Here is a 17,556-nt window from a genome sequence, read left to right as displayed (position 1 = left end):
TATTATTTATAGAAAGACTCTGAAGTCTTTTTCAAGGGTTCAAATATGGGACTACTCATTAAAACTGATCATTTGGAAAAAATACAAATACAGGTTTTTTTGTTGTTGTTTTTTTAAACAGTAATTCCTCAACTTCAGCTTCCAGCATGGGTGGCACATGTTACTAGCTGTATATTTGGGAAGGACTATATTAGCTATAGGTCTCTTTTTAAAGTCTTGATTTCAGCAGTATACAATGTTCATGTGTTTTTAAACTGTTAACATCTGTGCACCATCTTGTGTTACAGGTAGATTTTAAGGTCTTTGGGGCAGAGATTGTCTTTTTGTTCTGTTTATATAGCTCCTACCACAATGGGGTCCTGATCTATGATTGGGACCCTCAGTGCTACTGCAATACAAATAATAAATAATATTTAACTAAACAAAAAAGTGTGAAATTATCCAGCACACAAGAAATAAAAAAGGAGGAATAATTTGAAAAGGAACCATAATAAAGAGGCATCATTGTGGTGATTCACGTATAAGCATTCTTGAAAAAAATGTATGTACAAGGTGACAGATTTTACTGCCTACTTCTTATTCAAGGCACATAATAAAATTTTAGCTCCCACCTTCTGCATCCAGCATTTTTGGAATATCCAGATGTTTTTCTGCAATTTCCATTGCCAGATTAATATTTCTTAGAGGATCATCCTGCATGAAAGCAAAAATGAGAACCAGTTAAACACCAGACATTTTTCTCATAGCAAGAAGAAATATACACAGTATGTATATTGAAGGTTATTCCGCCTGATCCAAGACATAGATTTTCCTCACTGGAAATGAGTCATAATTAGTGTTTTCCAAAAAGCTGAGCTCATAGATATAGAGCAGCAGTTCTCAAACTGTAGGTCAGGACCCCAAAGTGGGTCAGGACCCCCTTTTAATGGGGATGCCAGGGCTGGCTTACACTTGCTGGGGACTGGGGCTAAAGCCCGAATCCCACTGCCCAGGGCCAAAGTGTTGGGACTCAGGTTACAGGCCCCCTGCCTTGGGCTGAAGCCCTGGGTCTATGGCTTTCCCACCCCCGATCCCCCGCCCAGGGCGGTGGGACTCGGGCTTTGCCGCCACCCACCAGGGGTGGTGGGACACAGGCAGGTTCAGGCTTTGGTCCCTCCTCTTAGGGTCATATAGTAATTTTTCTTGTCAGAAGGGGGTCACAACGCAATGAAGTTTGAGAACCCCTGATATAGAGTGAGTGAGTGAGTCTGTGCGTGTGTACACACGCACGTGTATATATATATAATGCGTTTCTATCTTTTCAAGAGAAAACATTAATAAGCTATGAGATATGATTAGGTATCCAGTGTTAATTTGTTCTGCGGGGACACAAACATTATGTATTTAATATACACATATACTATGATGAAAATCCAACATATATATATGCAGAATAGCACAGAGATGTGAATTCTAGCAAGCTCATAAGCTGACTACTGGTCAAGCTCACATATAATGATGAACAAGCACAGAAAAACAAGAACAACTAGTCTCAGAAATGCACAGAGAAGCCGCTTCAGGCATAGGAACCTACTGAAATCTAAGCTACTGTTCAGAATGAGTAACACCTTTAGATCTTGGTTTGGATGTGACTTGTTTTTATTGTGCATGTACATATAACATGGCTTTCAGAGGTGCTGAGAACCTATAGCTCCTATGGATCAAGCCAATGGTTTCCTTTTTGTTTTTTGAAGAAAAAGGAAGGGGAACAATAAGTGAACCCCAAATCAGAAGTATACGTTCAATGTCTCAAATTATAGGGGATGATTACTGTTGGGCTTAGTGTCTCAAAATTAGGCAAGGGAATATGCTCCTTATGCTGCCCTGATATCTCATATTGGAGTCTTAGGGTATGCCTACACTGCAAAGAAAAACTGGTGGCACCAAGCCTCAGAACCTGGCTCGGGTTAATGGGGCTCGGACTGCGGGGCTAAAAATAGCAGTCTAGATGTTCCCACATGGGCTGGAGCATGGGCTCTGAGACCCTCCCCCTCACCAGGTTTCAGAGCCCTGGCTCCAGCCCAAGCAAGAATGTCTATTTTTAGCCCTGCTGCCTAAGCCCTGTGAGACCAAGTCAATTGACCCAGCCTCTGTGATTCAGTGCTGCAGGTTTTACTTTGGAGACATACCCTCAGTGTTTCACATTAGGGTGAAAACACTCTTTGTGAGAGGTCTTGGTTTCTGAAAATGCCACTACTGGTGGAAGACCTTGTCTTTAGAAGAGACACAGGTTCTCCCAGTAGATAGATCTGTTCCTTGCAGGCAGCATCCGGGTCTTGCGCTGGGATAAAACTGCTATCCTAGAGAGGGGTCCTGATGTCTCAAGTGGGCTTTTTTTTTTTTTTTGGTTACATCAGTGAAAATAGTGAGATTTAACTCACAGTGATTATTCCAAGTTTCATAGAAGTCTGTACTTCACACATCTTCTGAGTATGAAGTATTTAATTTTCTGCATATTATGCATGTGTTTCCAAAACGTAAGTAATGTTCCCAGTGGTACCTCTTTCGAGCAAATATATATCATACTCATCACTCAATTTGAAAAATTATATGTTATGAAGGCTTTTGCCTGGCCTAAAGATTTTGGCTCATTTGTATATTATACACAATAGCTGCATTTTCTAACTTTACTATCAAGTGTATTTCATATAGTAGGTTATATCAGCTGCATCATTTCAATTAAAAGGCATTTAAAATTTGGCCAATATTTAAAATCTATGGAACTTTATTTGTGGATATATATATTTATGTGCATGCAACACCATGTATATACAACATGGGTTAATGGCATGTACAAAAACTATGTTACAGATATGAAATATGTATAAAAACTAGACTAAATCTAAGTGAAACCTATTGACTAATTTGAGATACTTTTCTTATAGATGAGTGATAGACACCCCCCACTGGTATGTTCGTTGTATAATCAATGATTGATCAAAGCTCTGAAGATTTGGGAGAAGATTTGTTTAAAATTATAGTGAAGCCTGAGATGCTGGGAGATATCCATCACCCATACCATAAAATAAAGCTACAAACCACAGTAATTAAAAATCTCTGTTGCGGCTACAGAAATACCTCATCTAACTTGTCATAGTCAAGAAGATCAGGCCTGTGTCTATGGATAAGGGCACTGAGAGCAAGGCCATCCTTCCAGCTACCATAAGTCCACACAAGATGCATAGATGAGAAAAGAAAAGAAGGCATGCAGGAGAAACAGATATCATACCAAAAGAAAAAACACCAAGACAGTTGTTAAGACACCCAACAAGTAGCCAGTCAAACACAGCCAGGACAGGAAAAAAGCCCAATGTTACGATCTTTCTGCACATGATTGACACGGCAGTCTCATCAAGGCACATTTGTTTGAGTTCTGTTCTATCTTCCCACCGCACACACAAAAATAAAATGGTTTTACTATGGAAGTTTTGTACACTGTGGTCAAGGTTTCAGCAGGCCTTCCAGAAAGTTAGCATCTGTTATGCATAAGTACCTTTAAATGCACAAACAGGTTGTCTGTTTACCTAGTAGGTATGTTTGTGCAGAAAATGGTGTGTGCGTAAAACTGGAGACCATGCTGGTGCTAGCTGACAATTTTGACATTTTGGTTTAGATTTGTAATTGGGATAGAATTGTTTTAGGAGCAGTGTAAAGAACAAATGGGGGGCAAACTGCTGTTGAAAATCATTAACCAAAAGTAAGATGAAATGCTAAATCCTCTTACTCACCTTAAGTAAGAAGAGTAGGACTGAGCTCAAAATTAATACTTTCCAAATGCCTTAGTGTTCAGATTAATACTTTCTGAGTTTAAGTTAGCATTATAAATCGATTGACTATTTATTATTATGTGCCTCACAGGCCCCAGCATAACTTTTTAATACTTATAAAACAGAACCAGCTTTATAAATCATTTCATTTTAGTTCTTTTTTTCTTCAAAGCTTTCCCATAACAGCCAATTCCTTTGTAGAATCTATTTACTATGGGGAGCAGGGAATGAAGAATCCGATCTATGACTTAACAATCTCTTTCACAAATGAGAAGTGTTTGGTAGCATCTAGCAAGTTAAGACAATGATGGGGTATGTTTACACTCCAATAAAGAACCCACTACACCAAGTCTCAGAGCCTGGATGAATTGACTTGGGCTCTCAGGGCTCAGGTTGCGGGGCTAACACTGCAATTTTTAGCCCTGCAGTCCAACCCAGCTGATCCGGGCCAGCCGCAAACATATCATATATCTTTTGGAGCACTGCACACATGCCCATGAAGTCTTCTTCCTGGCTGGCACTGAAGGAGACTTTTAGCTGTATTCTCATTTTAGAGCACAGGAAATTAACTGTAAATCCCCAAAACTGGGATGAAACAACTCTATTCCTCTTTCTTTTCTAGCATTGTTCATCTGTTACAATCTGGCAAATCTGAGGTATGTGCTTGCCCCTCATCCTCACACCCCCTAAAATAGTTATTCATGACCCCGATAGATGAGATTTTTAATGTTTTTTCTTTTGAAGACTTTCTAAACTAGTAAAGCCACCAATTTCAACAGCAACACAGTCAGGCCCCATTTGCGCCCTCTGTTCTGCTACGATCAGACCCATTGTGAGAATAACATACTCCCCTTGTCTGTAACCTAGTGACGTTAGGGCACCATTAGGTTTATGCTTGTAGGGGACATTGGTGGAATTCTGTTAAAAACAAAGTAACAAGAAATTAATATTTTCTTTGTGAACTTTAATTTGTAAGTCTTGTTATTTCCTGCTAGAGGTAATTTATTACCCAGACCCAAGGGCAGAGCAAATTAGCTTTGCAGGACCCCCTGTGGCATGGGGCCCCTGGCAATTGCCCTGCTTGCTACCCCCCTAACGCTGGCCCTGGCTTTTATATGCAGGAAAACAGGTGTTGTGGCACAGGTGGGCCGTGGAATTTTTCTAGCATGTTGGAGGGAGGCTCAGAAAGAAAAAGGTTGAGAACCCCTGCGCTACTGCTTTGCGCTTACATTTACACCAATGCAAAGTGGGTGTAAACACCGCCACCAGCATGAGGGGAGAATTCGGTTCTATTAGGATTTCACACCCACTTTGCACTGGTATAAATGAGTTCCAAAGATGCAAAGCAGTGGAGAATCAGGCCAAGCGTATGTAATGTTAGCTGCTGAAGTGGGGCAGGGGGAGGTGGAAGGGGAGAGGAAAAGGATGGAGTGTCCTTCTTCCTCAGAATCAGTTTTGTCAGGATCCTGGCAAACCAGTCTGAGTTAGTAAGCACTTCTCAGCTTATCCTTAAGGAAACATGCTAAGCAAATAGGAAGTGAACCAGATCACTGCAGATCAGCATGCTGTGGCACCCAGACTGATGACCTTATTTAGCTTGGAGTAGTCAATAAGATCAGGTCGGTGTCTGTGGATAAGTGCACAGAGTGCAAGGCCGTCTTTCCAGCTTTACAACAAACAATAGAAAATAAAATGGAAAAATAAGTTAATACAATCATTACATTGGACAGTTTGACCCTCACTTAATGTTTTGCTATATGCATGAAGGCCCATGTTGCATCCAGATAATTAAATCTCATGGTCCACTCTCACTGTGTGGTTCTGTTAGTAGACTGTGTACTCACTCTTCTATAATCCATATATTCCTGATCGCCCTACAAGGGTCTTTACACAGTGTATGTTATGTAAAATGCGTCCTGAGTAGAAACTGGTTAGCTTCTGTGATGCTCCAGGACACAAAAGGATACAGGTTCTGCTTTCAATGCATGTGCATAACCCTCCAAATATATTTATGGTCACACGCATATCAAGGGCCAAATGAACCCCTGAAGATTCGGCTAACAGAACATGCTTGTCCAAGAGTCTTTTTCAATGTCACTTATATCATGCAATTATAACACCACAACTGGGCTTTTCTCAACGGAACATACAGTGGCAGCAGAAAAAAAAGCTTAATTTATTTAAACACTTTCTATGTATTATGGGTCTCATTCTGAATGTTGCTGAGCACCTGCACTTCCCCCTGTCTTCAGTGGAAGTTTCAGATGCTCAGTACTTCTCAGGATCAGACCTTATAACAATGATCCTGGAGACAATAATGGAGCCATCACTTACATCCATTTAGGGATCATGTCAAAACTAATTTACAGACATAGGCCCTGATCCTGCAAGATACTCCATTCTGATGGACCAATTGGACTCTGCATGGGCACAAGGATCAACTTGTGTACAGCAATTTGTAGGATTGGATACTACACAAGACGTTTGTAATACTAAAAGCTTTTAGAGGTTCTGTTAACTGACTTCAAAATGTACAAGCAAAGACAATTCCCAGATAAAGATTCAATACAAGTGTTACACATAAAAAGTTCTGTCATCCAAAAGGTAAAATTCAAACAATATAAGCATCTATTATTTTAAGAAAACATTTTCCCTAACCAAAGATACATGCAATAATAAAATAGTCTGGAACATACTCTGTAAACCAAGAACTGAAGATAGCATAATCTATACTTTGAATATAAACTTGAACTTATGCCAGGGTTCTGCCGGTAAAAACTTTTTTTCCCATACATTGAATGAGCCAGTATATACCAGTTTAAACATTACGGGCCAAATAATGCTCTTAGTTACATGTACACAACTGGAAGCAGAATCTGATGCAAAACACTTGTATTTTATCCCTTGAAATAACGTGATCTTACCTAAGATGGAAGTTCTGAATGTTCACATTTCTGTAAGGAGCAGTTTTCCTTTGACACCACAGCAGCAGACCTTCTTTGGCTGAAGTCTCTGTAAAGGACATCAGAGAGAAAAAGAAAGAATGAAAAGGAGCTCAGGTAGACTACTCCCTATTATTTTAAATAACATTCACAAGCTGGAACTTGTTACCATCTGCTGCTTGGGGGGAGGGGGACTGTGCAATAGATGTTGATGGTCTCAGTTCGTTTCCCCGGGGTTAGCTGTCAACGTCACAAAATTACCACCACCACAACTGGCCCCCTTGTTGGCAGTCTCAACACATAAATCAAGGACTAAATAGACCCTGGAGACTGATCTTCATCTCAACACTAGAGGTGGTTCCTCCAGGTCTATCATGATACTCCTGGCAGGGCAGTGTGGGAAGCTTGCACTACCACTGCTTATACATTACATCCTTCCTGTGGAAACTAGAGATTAGTTTCTAGAATTGTCAGTGACACTTTTCACAATTTAAAACTGATTTAAGTAGAGAGGCATTTGACCAACAATACAGTACAGCCAACACGTGAAAATGTCCTTCATACAAACTGCAAGACACCTTCCAGAGTTGAATACAATTACTTAGGGACAGTAAAACAAAACAAAAAAACACTAAAGCAGTAGAAGAAATTAAGAGGTACAGAGAAAGAAAAAAACATATGTACTCAGATCAGATTTGCAAAGAGGTGGAGAAGTGGACAGATACAGGATGCTTGCTCCAGAAAGCAGGAAGTTCAGAGAGCTGGCGAAAGTGTACAGTGAAGAGGCAAAGATTAAGCTATGGCTTGATGTGTGGAAACAGCAGAATTCGACCTAACACTGTAGTGTAGACCAAGCCTGGATTGCATATGGAAGCTAGCAGATCAGCAAGCTCAGGCAGACAATCTTGTAAATCGGATGTTGTACCACTACACAGTGATCCAGTAATCTGACAAAAATAGATTTTTTACTTAATTTTAACGTCAACTCAAATTGACGTGCTTTGCCCTAACTATTTTAAGATAGCCAGGGGTATATTCTTACCTTCTACTGAAATGTCCTGAATAGCAAAGCGAAGGATGATGGTCCATATCATACCCAGGGTCATTTTCACATTGCCATCAACAATTTCTAGGGTAAAAAAGGGAAACCAGAATTCACAAAGTACAGTTTGCAATGTGTCCTCTTACTTTCATCCTGCACATCTGTTATACTGCAAGTTTTGTAATTCTTAACCTATACAGAATTTCTTCTAGTTGGATTTTCAACAAGCTCATGGTTCTGCTCAGGCTAATTAGGCTTGAAAATTACTTACAGCTAAGGTCACCACTTCCATACTAAAGCGCTTTATTCAATTGATTCTGATTTTCTCAAATTTTCACCATTCAGACTGACTTTTCTCTGTTTAGTCGCTACCTAAGGAAAAAATATTTCTCTGAAGGCTTGTCTACACTTAACAATTAATCTGGAATAAATTAGTGTGTGAATTTAAAGAGGATTAACTGTTCCCGAGTAACTCCATGTGTTCACACTCTTAGGCCATGTGTCTACACTTACCCATAGATCGGCGCTGCTGCAAGGGTGTCAATTTAGCAGGTCTAGTGAAGACCCGCTAAATTGATGGCAGAGAGCTCTGTAGTCAACTCCAGTACTCCACCAGAAAGAGAAGAGTAAGGTAAGTTGACGGGAGAGCGTCTTCCATCAACGCAGCACGGTGCAGACACTGCAGTAAGTTGACCTAAGCTACATCGACTCCAGTTACGTTATTCACGTAACTGGAGTAGCATAACTTGGGTCAACTTACTGCAGTAGTGTAGACAAGGCCTTATTCTGCACTCTTACTCCATAATAAGAGCATCCACACATGGAGTTAATCTGGAATAGCTATTGCAGAATAGCTATCGAGGTAGATAAGCACTAAAGTTTGAGCAAAATCAGTCTTGCTGTTTTCAAATACAAAGCAAGTGAACAAACAATTTTTTGCAATTTTTTAACAGCTCTCATGCATTAGTGGTGTACAAACTTGAAATCTGATTTAGAGAGGGGGGTAAATTTCTTTAAGTGCCTAAATGACTTAGGAGCCGAAGTTCCATTTTCAAACATGACTTTGGCATTTTGGAGCCTAAGTTCCATAGACTTTCAATAAGACTTAGGCACCCTAGTGCCTAAGTCCCTTCTGGAAATGGGACTTCAATTCCTAAGCTTTAGACAGGTTTGAAAATTTTACCCATTGTCCTTAGGTAGGGTCAGATTTTCAAAACTGGTCAACAGCCAGCAGCACCCACTGAGGACAATGAAAGCTGTTTGTTGCTGAGCACTTGAAAACTTGGCCATAGGTTACATGTGCACCTTTTGGTTGTCTGATGAAAATTCAATTTGATTTGGCCAAGTTACAAGGAATTTTTTTAAAAGTACTTTGTGTATGTACACTGATGTGTTACTAATGATAAACGTTCAGCTATCTTTTAAGTCATATTCTTCTAAATATATACTGACAATGCCCGCATGCACATAAGTAATTTGAATGGCATTTTTTATCCCTGTGGTTTGAAAGTGATTCAAGACACCAATTCTATTTGCAACCCAATCAGGATTTTCTCCCCCTTTCCATGGAGTTTGTGGAAGTAACTCCCAAGGTACTGGAAACCCCAGCACAGTGACATTGTAACAGGAGCAGCAGAAGGTCCTTAATAGTGGGGGGATCACCAGCGCCCGAACCAAGGCCCCAGCCTTGTGCCGTCCCTTCTCCTGGAGGCCCCGCTCTCCACTCACTCCTCTCCGACCCCTCCCCCACGTCCCTCGCTCTTGCGGCCAGTAAAAAGTGAAAGAGCATAGCCCTCCCACTTTTAAAAGAGGGGAGGCCATGGGCCCCTAGATTCCCCTGTTCTGGTGCCCCTTCATTGTAACATTTATTTTTATAGTGCAATAATCAGTGTTAAAAAGATAATTGATTTTTTATTTTTCCTCTTCACTCTTAGGGGGTTCCAACTCATTTTTCCAAGATTTACATCCCTCTTCTCAGGACTCCATGTGCCACTGCTACCACCGTTGTATAGGCCCTGGAGGATCACGGCCCTCCTGAAGTTTACCATGAATTATACCAAAACTGAACTTTCTTAATCAATCAGAGGCGATTGAATCGTAACTGGTGCATCTCTCAGTTGTTTTTTCCTCACATACGCATTTCCTTGCACTTTGATTGGTTGTGGATGTTGATGTACGAATCACTATACAGTCATTTCTCAAACTGTACAATAGCTGGATTGCAATACTCATGGAGCATGCTGACTGTCAGCCAATTAGTGTATTTGCATAATCGCTGCGTCCCAGATCTGCAAAAGTATTTAGGCTCCTAACTTCCATTGAAACCAATGGAAGTCAGGAGCCTATAAACAATTTTGTGGATCTGGGCCTGTGTGATTATTTCATAACAGCTACACGGCAAATATACAAATCTTTCTATTCTGACTGGCTACAACAATCCCGCTGTTCCCAGGGCTCCAGACAGAACTTTCAAATTATTTGTCAGCAATAAAGTAGATGTGTCAGTTCCTCAGTCTCCTTAGCCAAAACATTGTATGGAAGAGCCAAAACATATCTGACATACATAGAAAAAATACCAAAAAGCAAGGAGAACAAAACTGCTAAACTGCTGAAAGTAATTAAAGCATACTTTGATTCATTCCTTTCTCCCTCCTCTACAGGCCATCAGGGATATTATCCCCAGAATAACTCTCATATCTGTAACAAGGAGTCCGGTGGCACCTTAAAGACTAACAGATTTATTTGAGCATAAGCTTTCGTGGGTAAAAACCTCACTTCTTCAGATGCATATCTGTGTTTTCATTGCCTGTTTGCTTTGAGAGAACTGCAGCCCCTACCTTTCAATTCACTCAAAACCCATCATAAGCTAAACTACATCCACAATTATTCTGGGGAGAAGAAGATGGAGAAGGGATAAAAATTTGGGGGGCGGGAGGAGGTTGACTGAAGGCCCAAAATGTTTTTTTGTTGTTTTCCTATTTTACTTAGTTGTTTGTCTTTCAGCAGATTCAGCAGCCCACTTTGTTTTTTGAAATTTTTTTCTTCTCATCTAACAAACAACTCCTTGGAGGTCCTTCCTATTAATGATCTTCTGTACTACCAGTCTCCTCAATTTCTCAGTTTATTCAACCCAGGATACAATAAAAAGCACCCTCAATTTATTTGATTTTTTTTTCTTTAAACCCACTGTGACGCATGGCTAGAAAGCGTTAAAACATCCTGCAAAATAAATAACCCTCATAAGACGTGGGGAGAACATGATTGTGTTTTTGTGTATTTACATATGTATGAGTAGGGTGGACCATGCAGTCCCTGTCTATGCAGTATTCTGATAATTCAGAGGTGAAAAGAATATCCTATCACCGCTAAATCCAGGGTTGTGAGTTCAATCCTTGAGGGGGCCATTTAGGGATCTGGGACAAAAAAAAAAAAAAGAAAGAAAGAAAGAAATTGGGGATTGGTCCTGCTTTAAGCAGGGGGTTGGACTAGATGACCTCCTGAGGTCCCTTCCGACCCTGATATTCTATGATTCTATGATATCTCGGTATTCATCTCACTTTGAAATATACTGTGAATGGTAGAGGAACAAGCAAATGGCCTTATGTTAATTCGTATAGCGAAGTACCGGTGATGGACCTCTTTCAAAGTCATGCTAATTACCTTTTGAACTCCCAACTTGTCAAAAGACATGAAAATGTATAAAAGATCCTTGGGTCCTGATTCTGTCATCTCGATCTGTGTATGCTTCATCAGGAGACGTTTGAGTTGCAAGACTGAGGTCCCAGTTATGCTGGTATGCCCTGAATATGACATTTGGACATTGGACTATAACCTATGAACTATTTATGAAAGAACTCTTTGCAACTACAAAGCTCACCATCTATGCTATGAATCTGCACCTCAGTGAATTGAACTCATGTCTGTATGTATATTGATCTTTTAACCATACTCTCTCTCTTTTGTTTTTTAACAAAGTTTAGTTTAGTTTAATAAAAATTGGCTATAGTTTTTACCACACATTTACTGAATAGAGACAACTCATAAATACATTAAATAGAATTTTGCACTAGAGCTGCACAGGACTAGTGGTTTAATCTTTATTCTGGGCCTCTGGTTTAAATCACAGTTGGTGGCACTAGGTTCACTACAGACTCTTCATTGCTCAGTGTCAGAAAATTACACATGATCCTCAACAGATGTAGAGACAGTGACTTCACATTTTGGAAATTAAAACATATCCCAAAAATGTTTATGAAAGATTAGGTGATTTACAGCCACCAGTAGCCAGAGCTGAAACACCATTTGGCCTGTTTTAATTATTATGTTCCTCTTTGTGTCAAAATAAATATTATTATATTATTATTATTATAATAAATAATAATGATAATGATAATACTTGGCTTTTCTTTTGTACCTTCCACCCAATAATCTAAAAAGCTTCCAAACATTAATGAATCAAGCTTTGTAACTATTATCTCCAATTTTACAGATGAGGAATGTGAAGCACAAAAGTTAAGCGACTTGCCCAACGTTACACAAGAAGTCTGCGACAAAGCTGGGAACGAAACCTAGAACTCTTGACTCCTCAGCCTGGACCTGCTTCTCATTTACATTAAGGCCCAATTAACCTTTCTGTGCTTCAGTTTTCCCATCTGTAAAACAGGGCTGATACTTTACCTCACAGGGGTCTTGTAAGGATAAATTCATTCATTCATTCATGTTTGAGATCTTCATGTGGAAAACAGTATATACAGGGGCCAATATCTTTAAAAATGGGTACTTAGGAGCCTAGCTTTAAGTCCATACTTAGAGACCTCAATAAGTGACCTGATTTTCCGAAGTGTTGTGCACCCAGCAGCTCCCACAAATCAATGAGAGATCCCTGGGGGCTTCTTTAAGTGCCTAATTATGGATTTAGGAGCCTAACATTAAGCACCTAGAAAATCTTGGTCAGTATGTATAAAATATTATCAGGTAGAGTAAGCAACCGTCAGCAGAGCTCTTCACCTCAGCCAGTGAATTTAAGATTCCCATGTGACAGTGAAAAGCACTACTCACCAGACCATTTGTTTAATCCATTTTAATTCTAATTTTGGCCAGTTGGTTCAGTATTTCTATACCAGCTCTGCAAACAGTCTGCCTTACGCTTGATTTCTATTTCCACATGTAAATTGGCTCTTCAATGCCCTCTGCTGTCCATAGAATACAATATTGCTCTCAGAATAGCACAAGTATAAAGTATACCGGAGAGGGGAAGGGGGAGCACTTTTTTTTTCTATTTCTGCTACATAGTTTGTCCGCCTTGCTCTCCTTGTTCTATTCAGTAGCTGAAGAACAGCAAAACATTAATTAAAGCAGCACTTTGATATTAGCTTTGATTTTGGGAGAGACTGCGCAAACCACAAATACCCAAAGACGAACAATTAAAATCAATATTTTAAAGACAGCTACACACACACGTAAGCACCCAGGCAGTTCAGTCTAATCTAAGTCAGAGTAGAGTCCACCAAAAACTCAGCTTTGACACATCTGTTCTCTGGTGATGCTGGAAATCTGAACCTAGATCTGGATCTGAATTTGGCAAATGACACCTGTTTATAACGGACTAAATGAACACCCACAGCTCTGAAACACCAACCCAAACCTTAACTATACCTGTGAACAGTGGCACCAATTCAGATATTTCTTTGGTGGGGGAGGAATTCCAGTGTCCCACACACACATACACACACACACTGGCAGGGACCACTTTCCAGTCCCTGCTTATCTCCCTTCCCCCCCCACAGGGACCCCAGGTGTCCTTGTCTCTGACCCACATAGTGTATGAGCCAGTGCCACCATGAGTCAAGTTCTTGATGGACTCTCTGGGGCTCTGTCGTACAGGAACAGTTTCCCTATATGCCCAGTTGCAATACCATTTGGCCCAGCTGCTCCTCCATATAAATGGAGGGGCGGCTGGACCAAATCTGAATAATGCTCCAGCAGCAGCCATACTGATTTAGTATAGGACCATGGCTTAAAAGTGGTCAGGCCATAGCTCACCCCCCACCAGCTACATGGCCCTATGGAACTTTGAGCAAGTGCAAAAACCTTAGGGGAAACATTTGCCCCCCATGAACTTCACCTAAGTGGCACTATTGCCTCTGAAGCCATGAAGGTTGTTCTCCCACTCACTCCTACCTAAATATCCTTCCTCCCTCTAATCCAGTTACCCTCCCCCTCTCACTCAGCCCCCTGAGGTGAAGGGTTGGAGGCTGGAGTAAGGATAAAAACATGGGGATGGGGCAATTAGATCAAGGGTGGGAACCATGAAACAATCTAATTTAGATAGCACAAATCACTGTAATGTCTAGATGCTGAATGGGAAGCTCCATGGGAAGCTGCATTTAGCAAATCCCATCTGCTGTGAGATCCTGCATATTTCAACCATCAAATTATGTTTCTCAAAATCCAACCAGCCAATCACGTATTTTAATGTAACTACAGTGACTATTTGGAGCAGAACAACAAAATAATCATGTCACATCTAGTTCCACTTCATTTTGGGTTCAGTATCCAACCAGCTCCAGCCACCACTTTTTCCATTGTCCACTCTTTTAACTGCATCTAGAATGTTGAACCTTGGTCTTAAAAATGTACAGTCACCGTAGTAACAATTGGGACTAGGTCTCAACTCCCAAGCAATTTTATCAAAAGAAGTCCGCTATACATTATACTCACTAAAGAGATAAACAAAGACCCAGGGCTGTATGAGGTACATTCTAGACTCCTATCTGATTTCTAAAGTGACTGGTTTTTAATAGCATGTTGGAATAAAAGAAGGCACTGAAAGAACCAAATGTTGTCCTAATCTTTAAGAAAAGGAATGGGCAAATGCCAAGAAATTATAGACCATTAAACCTAACTATGTAGAGAAGCAAATTCTAGAATCATCAAGCCCTTCCACAACCCACATCTCCCCACACCCAAAATCTTTCCAATTCTTGTCTTCCCACCTCTGCAGAGAAGCCATCAAGATGCATCAGGGGCCTTGGCCTTCCATGGCCAAGGAGGCACCAGGACAAATTTGGCCCCTGATCTCTGCTGTCTAGCTTCTTTGGGATATGTATGCCTATAGACCAAGGCCTATTGTCAAGTGTTTCCACATACCTTCTGCACCAATTGACACAAGTTTCACTCCTTTGCTGGCAATATAATCCAGGGCTTTGTTGACATTAGCAATTTTATGGAAGCGCATTTTTCCTCTGTCTGGTTTTGGTAGTCTTTCCCCTGTAGTACAACAAGTTGAATGCAATTATTCTTACAGGCACCTGGCAACAGACACACCAGTGACTAGAAAACTCAGATAGAATGTATGCAGTACATTTTCTAAAAGCTAACAGTTATTCTGGAGGTATTTTTCTGAAAGAATGTCAAGTGCCTTTGAACAAACCCACAAAAAAGCAAAGAAGTTTCTTACCTTGATCTTCCGGTACAGCAGTGAAACCTGAATAAAATTTGATGTTTGCCCAAACATAAGAGGTATATAAATGGATACACTTTTCATATTTTATTGTGCTGTTAGTGTCTGCTTTATAGTTGAAAGAAAGTAAAAAGGAAGTGAACAGGCCCTTCCTCATAGCTCATCATCCTTTCCTTCCTGATTACAAGGGAAGGAAATCATATAAATCAGACAGCCATGTCATCCCTTTCTGTGTAAAATCTCCCCAAACCCATGGCATTTGAAGAGCTGCTGTCGGACAGCAGGATCGGCAGAGATGCACAAGAGGGAAGAGGAGTATCCTGGAAAAAATGCAGAATCTGAGAATCGGTGTGGTTAAATGGGAACAAATCCCAGACGTCAGGACCCTGTGGGCATCCCTGCCACCTCTGGACTTATCCCAACCTCATCCATCACTGTCAGAGCCATGCTGCCACCGTCTGGTGCCAAGGGCTGCATGACTATGTCTTCTCAAATGGTCAAGAGAGTAACTATATGTGAATAAATCCCCCCTACACAAATTCAAAGCGTTCCACAAAAAAACATGACTTAGAAATGCTCCTTCCCTTGATCCTTTCCCTTTATCATCCAATATGCCCCTCATAACCATCCCTCTTCACAGGGGCATCGTCAGCTAATCACAGTCTGCTGGTGACTGCTCCCCACCTTTGAATGGCAGAGGAAATAGATGATTTAGCTGGTTTGCATAAATAAGTCAATAGGAGCTGTTCGGTGCTCAGAAATTTTGAAGATCAGACCACTAATTATTTAAGGCAGGGGTAGGCAACCTATGGCACGTGTGCCAAAGGTGGCCCACGAGCTGATTTTCAGTGGCACTCACACTGCCCGGGTCCTGGCCACTGGTCCGGGGGGCTCTGCATTTTAATTTAATTTTAAATGAAGCTTCGTAAATATTTTAAAAACCTTATTTACTTTACATAGAATAATAGTTTAGTTATATATTATAGACTTATAGAAAGAGACCTTCTGAAAACATTAAAATGTATTACTGGCATGCGAAACATGAAATTAGAGTGAATAAAATGAAGACTCGGCACACCACTTCTGAAAGGTTGCCGACCCCTGATTTAAGGTCTCTAAATATGGATTTCTGAGCCTGATTTTAGGCACCAACTTTTGAAAAGCTTGCTTAATAATTAAAAAAAGAAAAGAAAAAGTTTGGAGTACTCATACTAAGGGGTTAAAAACTGAATAAAATGGTTAAAAAATAAATTTGTGACCTCCACATGCAGAGGAAAGGTAAACTCTTAGTAGCAGGGCCTAAGGACCCTGCAGGTTTTATGTCTCTCCAACAGCAGTTTGTGATATCACCCAAAGCCAAATGGTTCAGACAGCTGCTGTCATAGTATGGCTTTGGGACATCATCAGCTCAGAAGCACAGAACCTTTATTTTAAAATGTATTCATCTGTAACTCTTTAAGCTCACTCATGCACTGCCGATCTTTAACAGTTTTCATTCTTTTAAGAGAGTATTTCACTAATTTTTTTCCTACTGATGACACCCTGAGGCAGGCTAAGAAAAAAACTTTTTTTTTTTAATTGCCCAGTCCAAGGATAACCAGGATCTCAGATCTGGTTGTTCAACAAGAAGCTGTGGTTATTTCAAAGGTTTTTATTTATTCATTTTCTGGTTTTGTTCTGTAGGAACTAGGCAGGTACACAATTTCCAGTAGGAATATGCAGGAGGGGGACACAAATGTGCACACAATTCCCAATTGTGTGCAGTGGGATTCACAACTAGAGGAATGGAGGCAGAAAAGGAATTTAGCAAAGCAGTAAGTGCTTGGTGGACAAATCATCCATTTCCTTTACTATTCAAAAATATTTACAAAGAAACTGAGGTGAGAGACCACTTTTTATTTTCAGCCTCAGATCAGATGCAATGGTCCATCAATTTGCTCAGGATTCTTAAATACAGGTCAGCAGCTCCTCCAATGGACAGTGAACAGATCACTTGTTGGACTGGAGTTTTGCTGTCCCACGCAACTGGAAAACAAGATTGCTCCTAACCCTCCTCAAGGTCGAGGATTAACTTCTGTTATAGTTTTGCACTACAAAATCTCTACGAGGTTCTAAAGTCAGGGGTGGTGTTTACTAAATGCATTAGACATTTTGTTTCTAACAAACCTGAAATGACTTCCAAGAGGAGCATCAGTTTAAGGCCATTCCTGAAGTCATCTTCGATGTTCTCAATCTGTGTGCCTGCTTTCCTGAGGTGGGAATTGCACCAAGCTGTAAAGGTCTATAACAGCAGAAGGAAAACAA

The 17,556-nt window shown here is 40.4% G+C and overlaps 1 protein-coding gene across 2 annotated transcripts in view; it reads right to left on the bottom strand.

Annotated features, from left to right (window-relative positions):
- ACTN2 (actinin alpha 2) overlaps positions 1-17,556 on the bottom strand; it is a 90,804-nt gene that overhangs the window by 40,176 nt on the left and 33,072 nt on the right. For both annotated transcript variants that reach the window (XM_048843788.2, XM_048843787.2), the window contains exons 2-7: positions 17,419-17,533; positions 14,940-15,059; positions 7,791-7,877; positions 6,731-6,818; positions 5,394-5,472; positions 612-693 (exon numbers count right to left, since the gene is read on the bottom strand). In XM_048843788.2, the coding sequence (XP_048699745.1) occupies positions 612-693; positions 5,394-5,472; positions 6,731-6,818; positions 7,791-7,877; positions 14,940-15,059; positions 17,419-17,533 (571 nt within the window). The remainder of the gene's footprint in view (positions 1-611; positions 694-5,393; positions 5,473-6,730; positions 6,819-7,790; positions 7,878-14,939; positions 15,060-17,418; positions 17,534-17,556) is intronic.

This window comes from Caretta caretta, chromosome 3 (assembly GCF_965140235.1).
Source record: "Caretta caretta isolate rCarCar2 chromosome 3, rCarCar1.hap1, whole genome shotgun sequence".
Lineage (NCBI taxonomy): Eukaryota > Metazoa > Chordata > Testudines > Cheloniidae > Caretta > Caretta caretta.
Note: the sequence above shows the minus strand (reverse complement) of the source record. Positions and strands in the feature narration are given on the sequence as shown.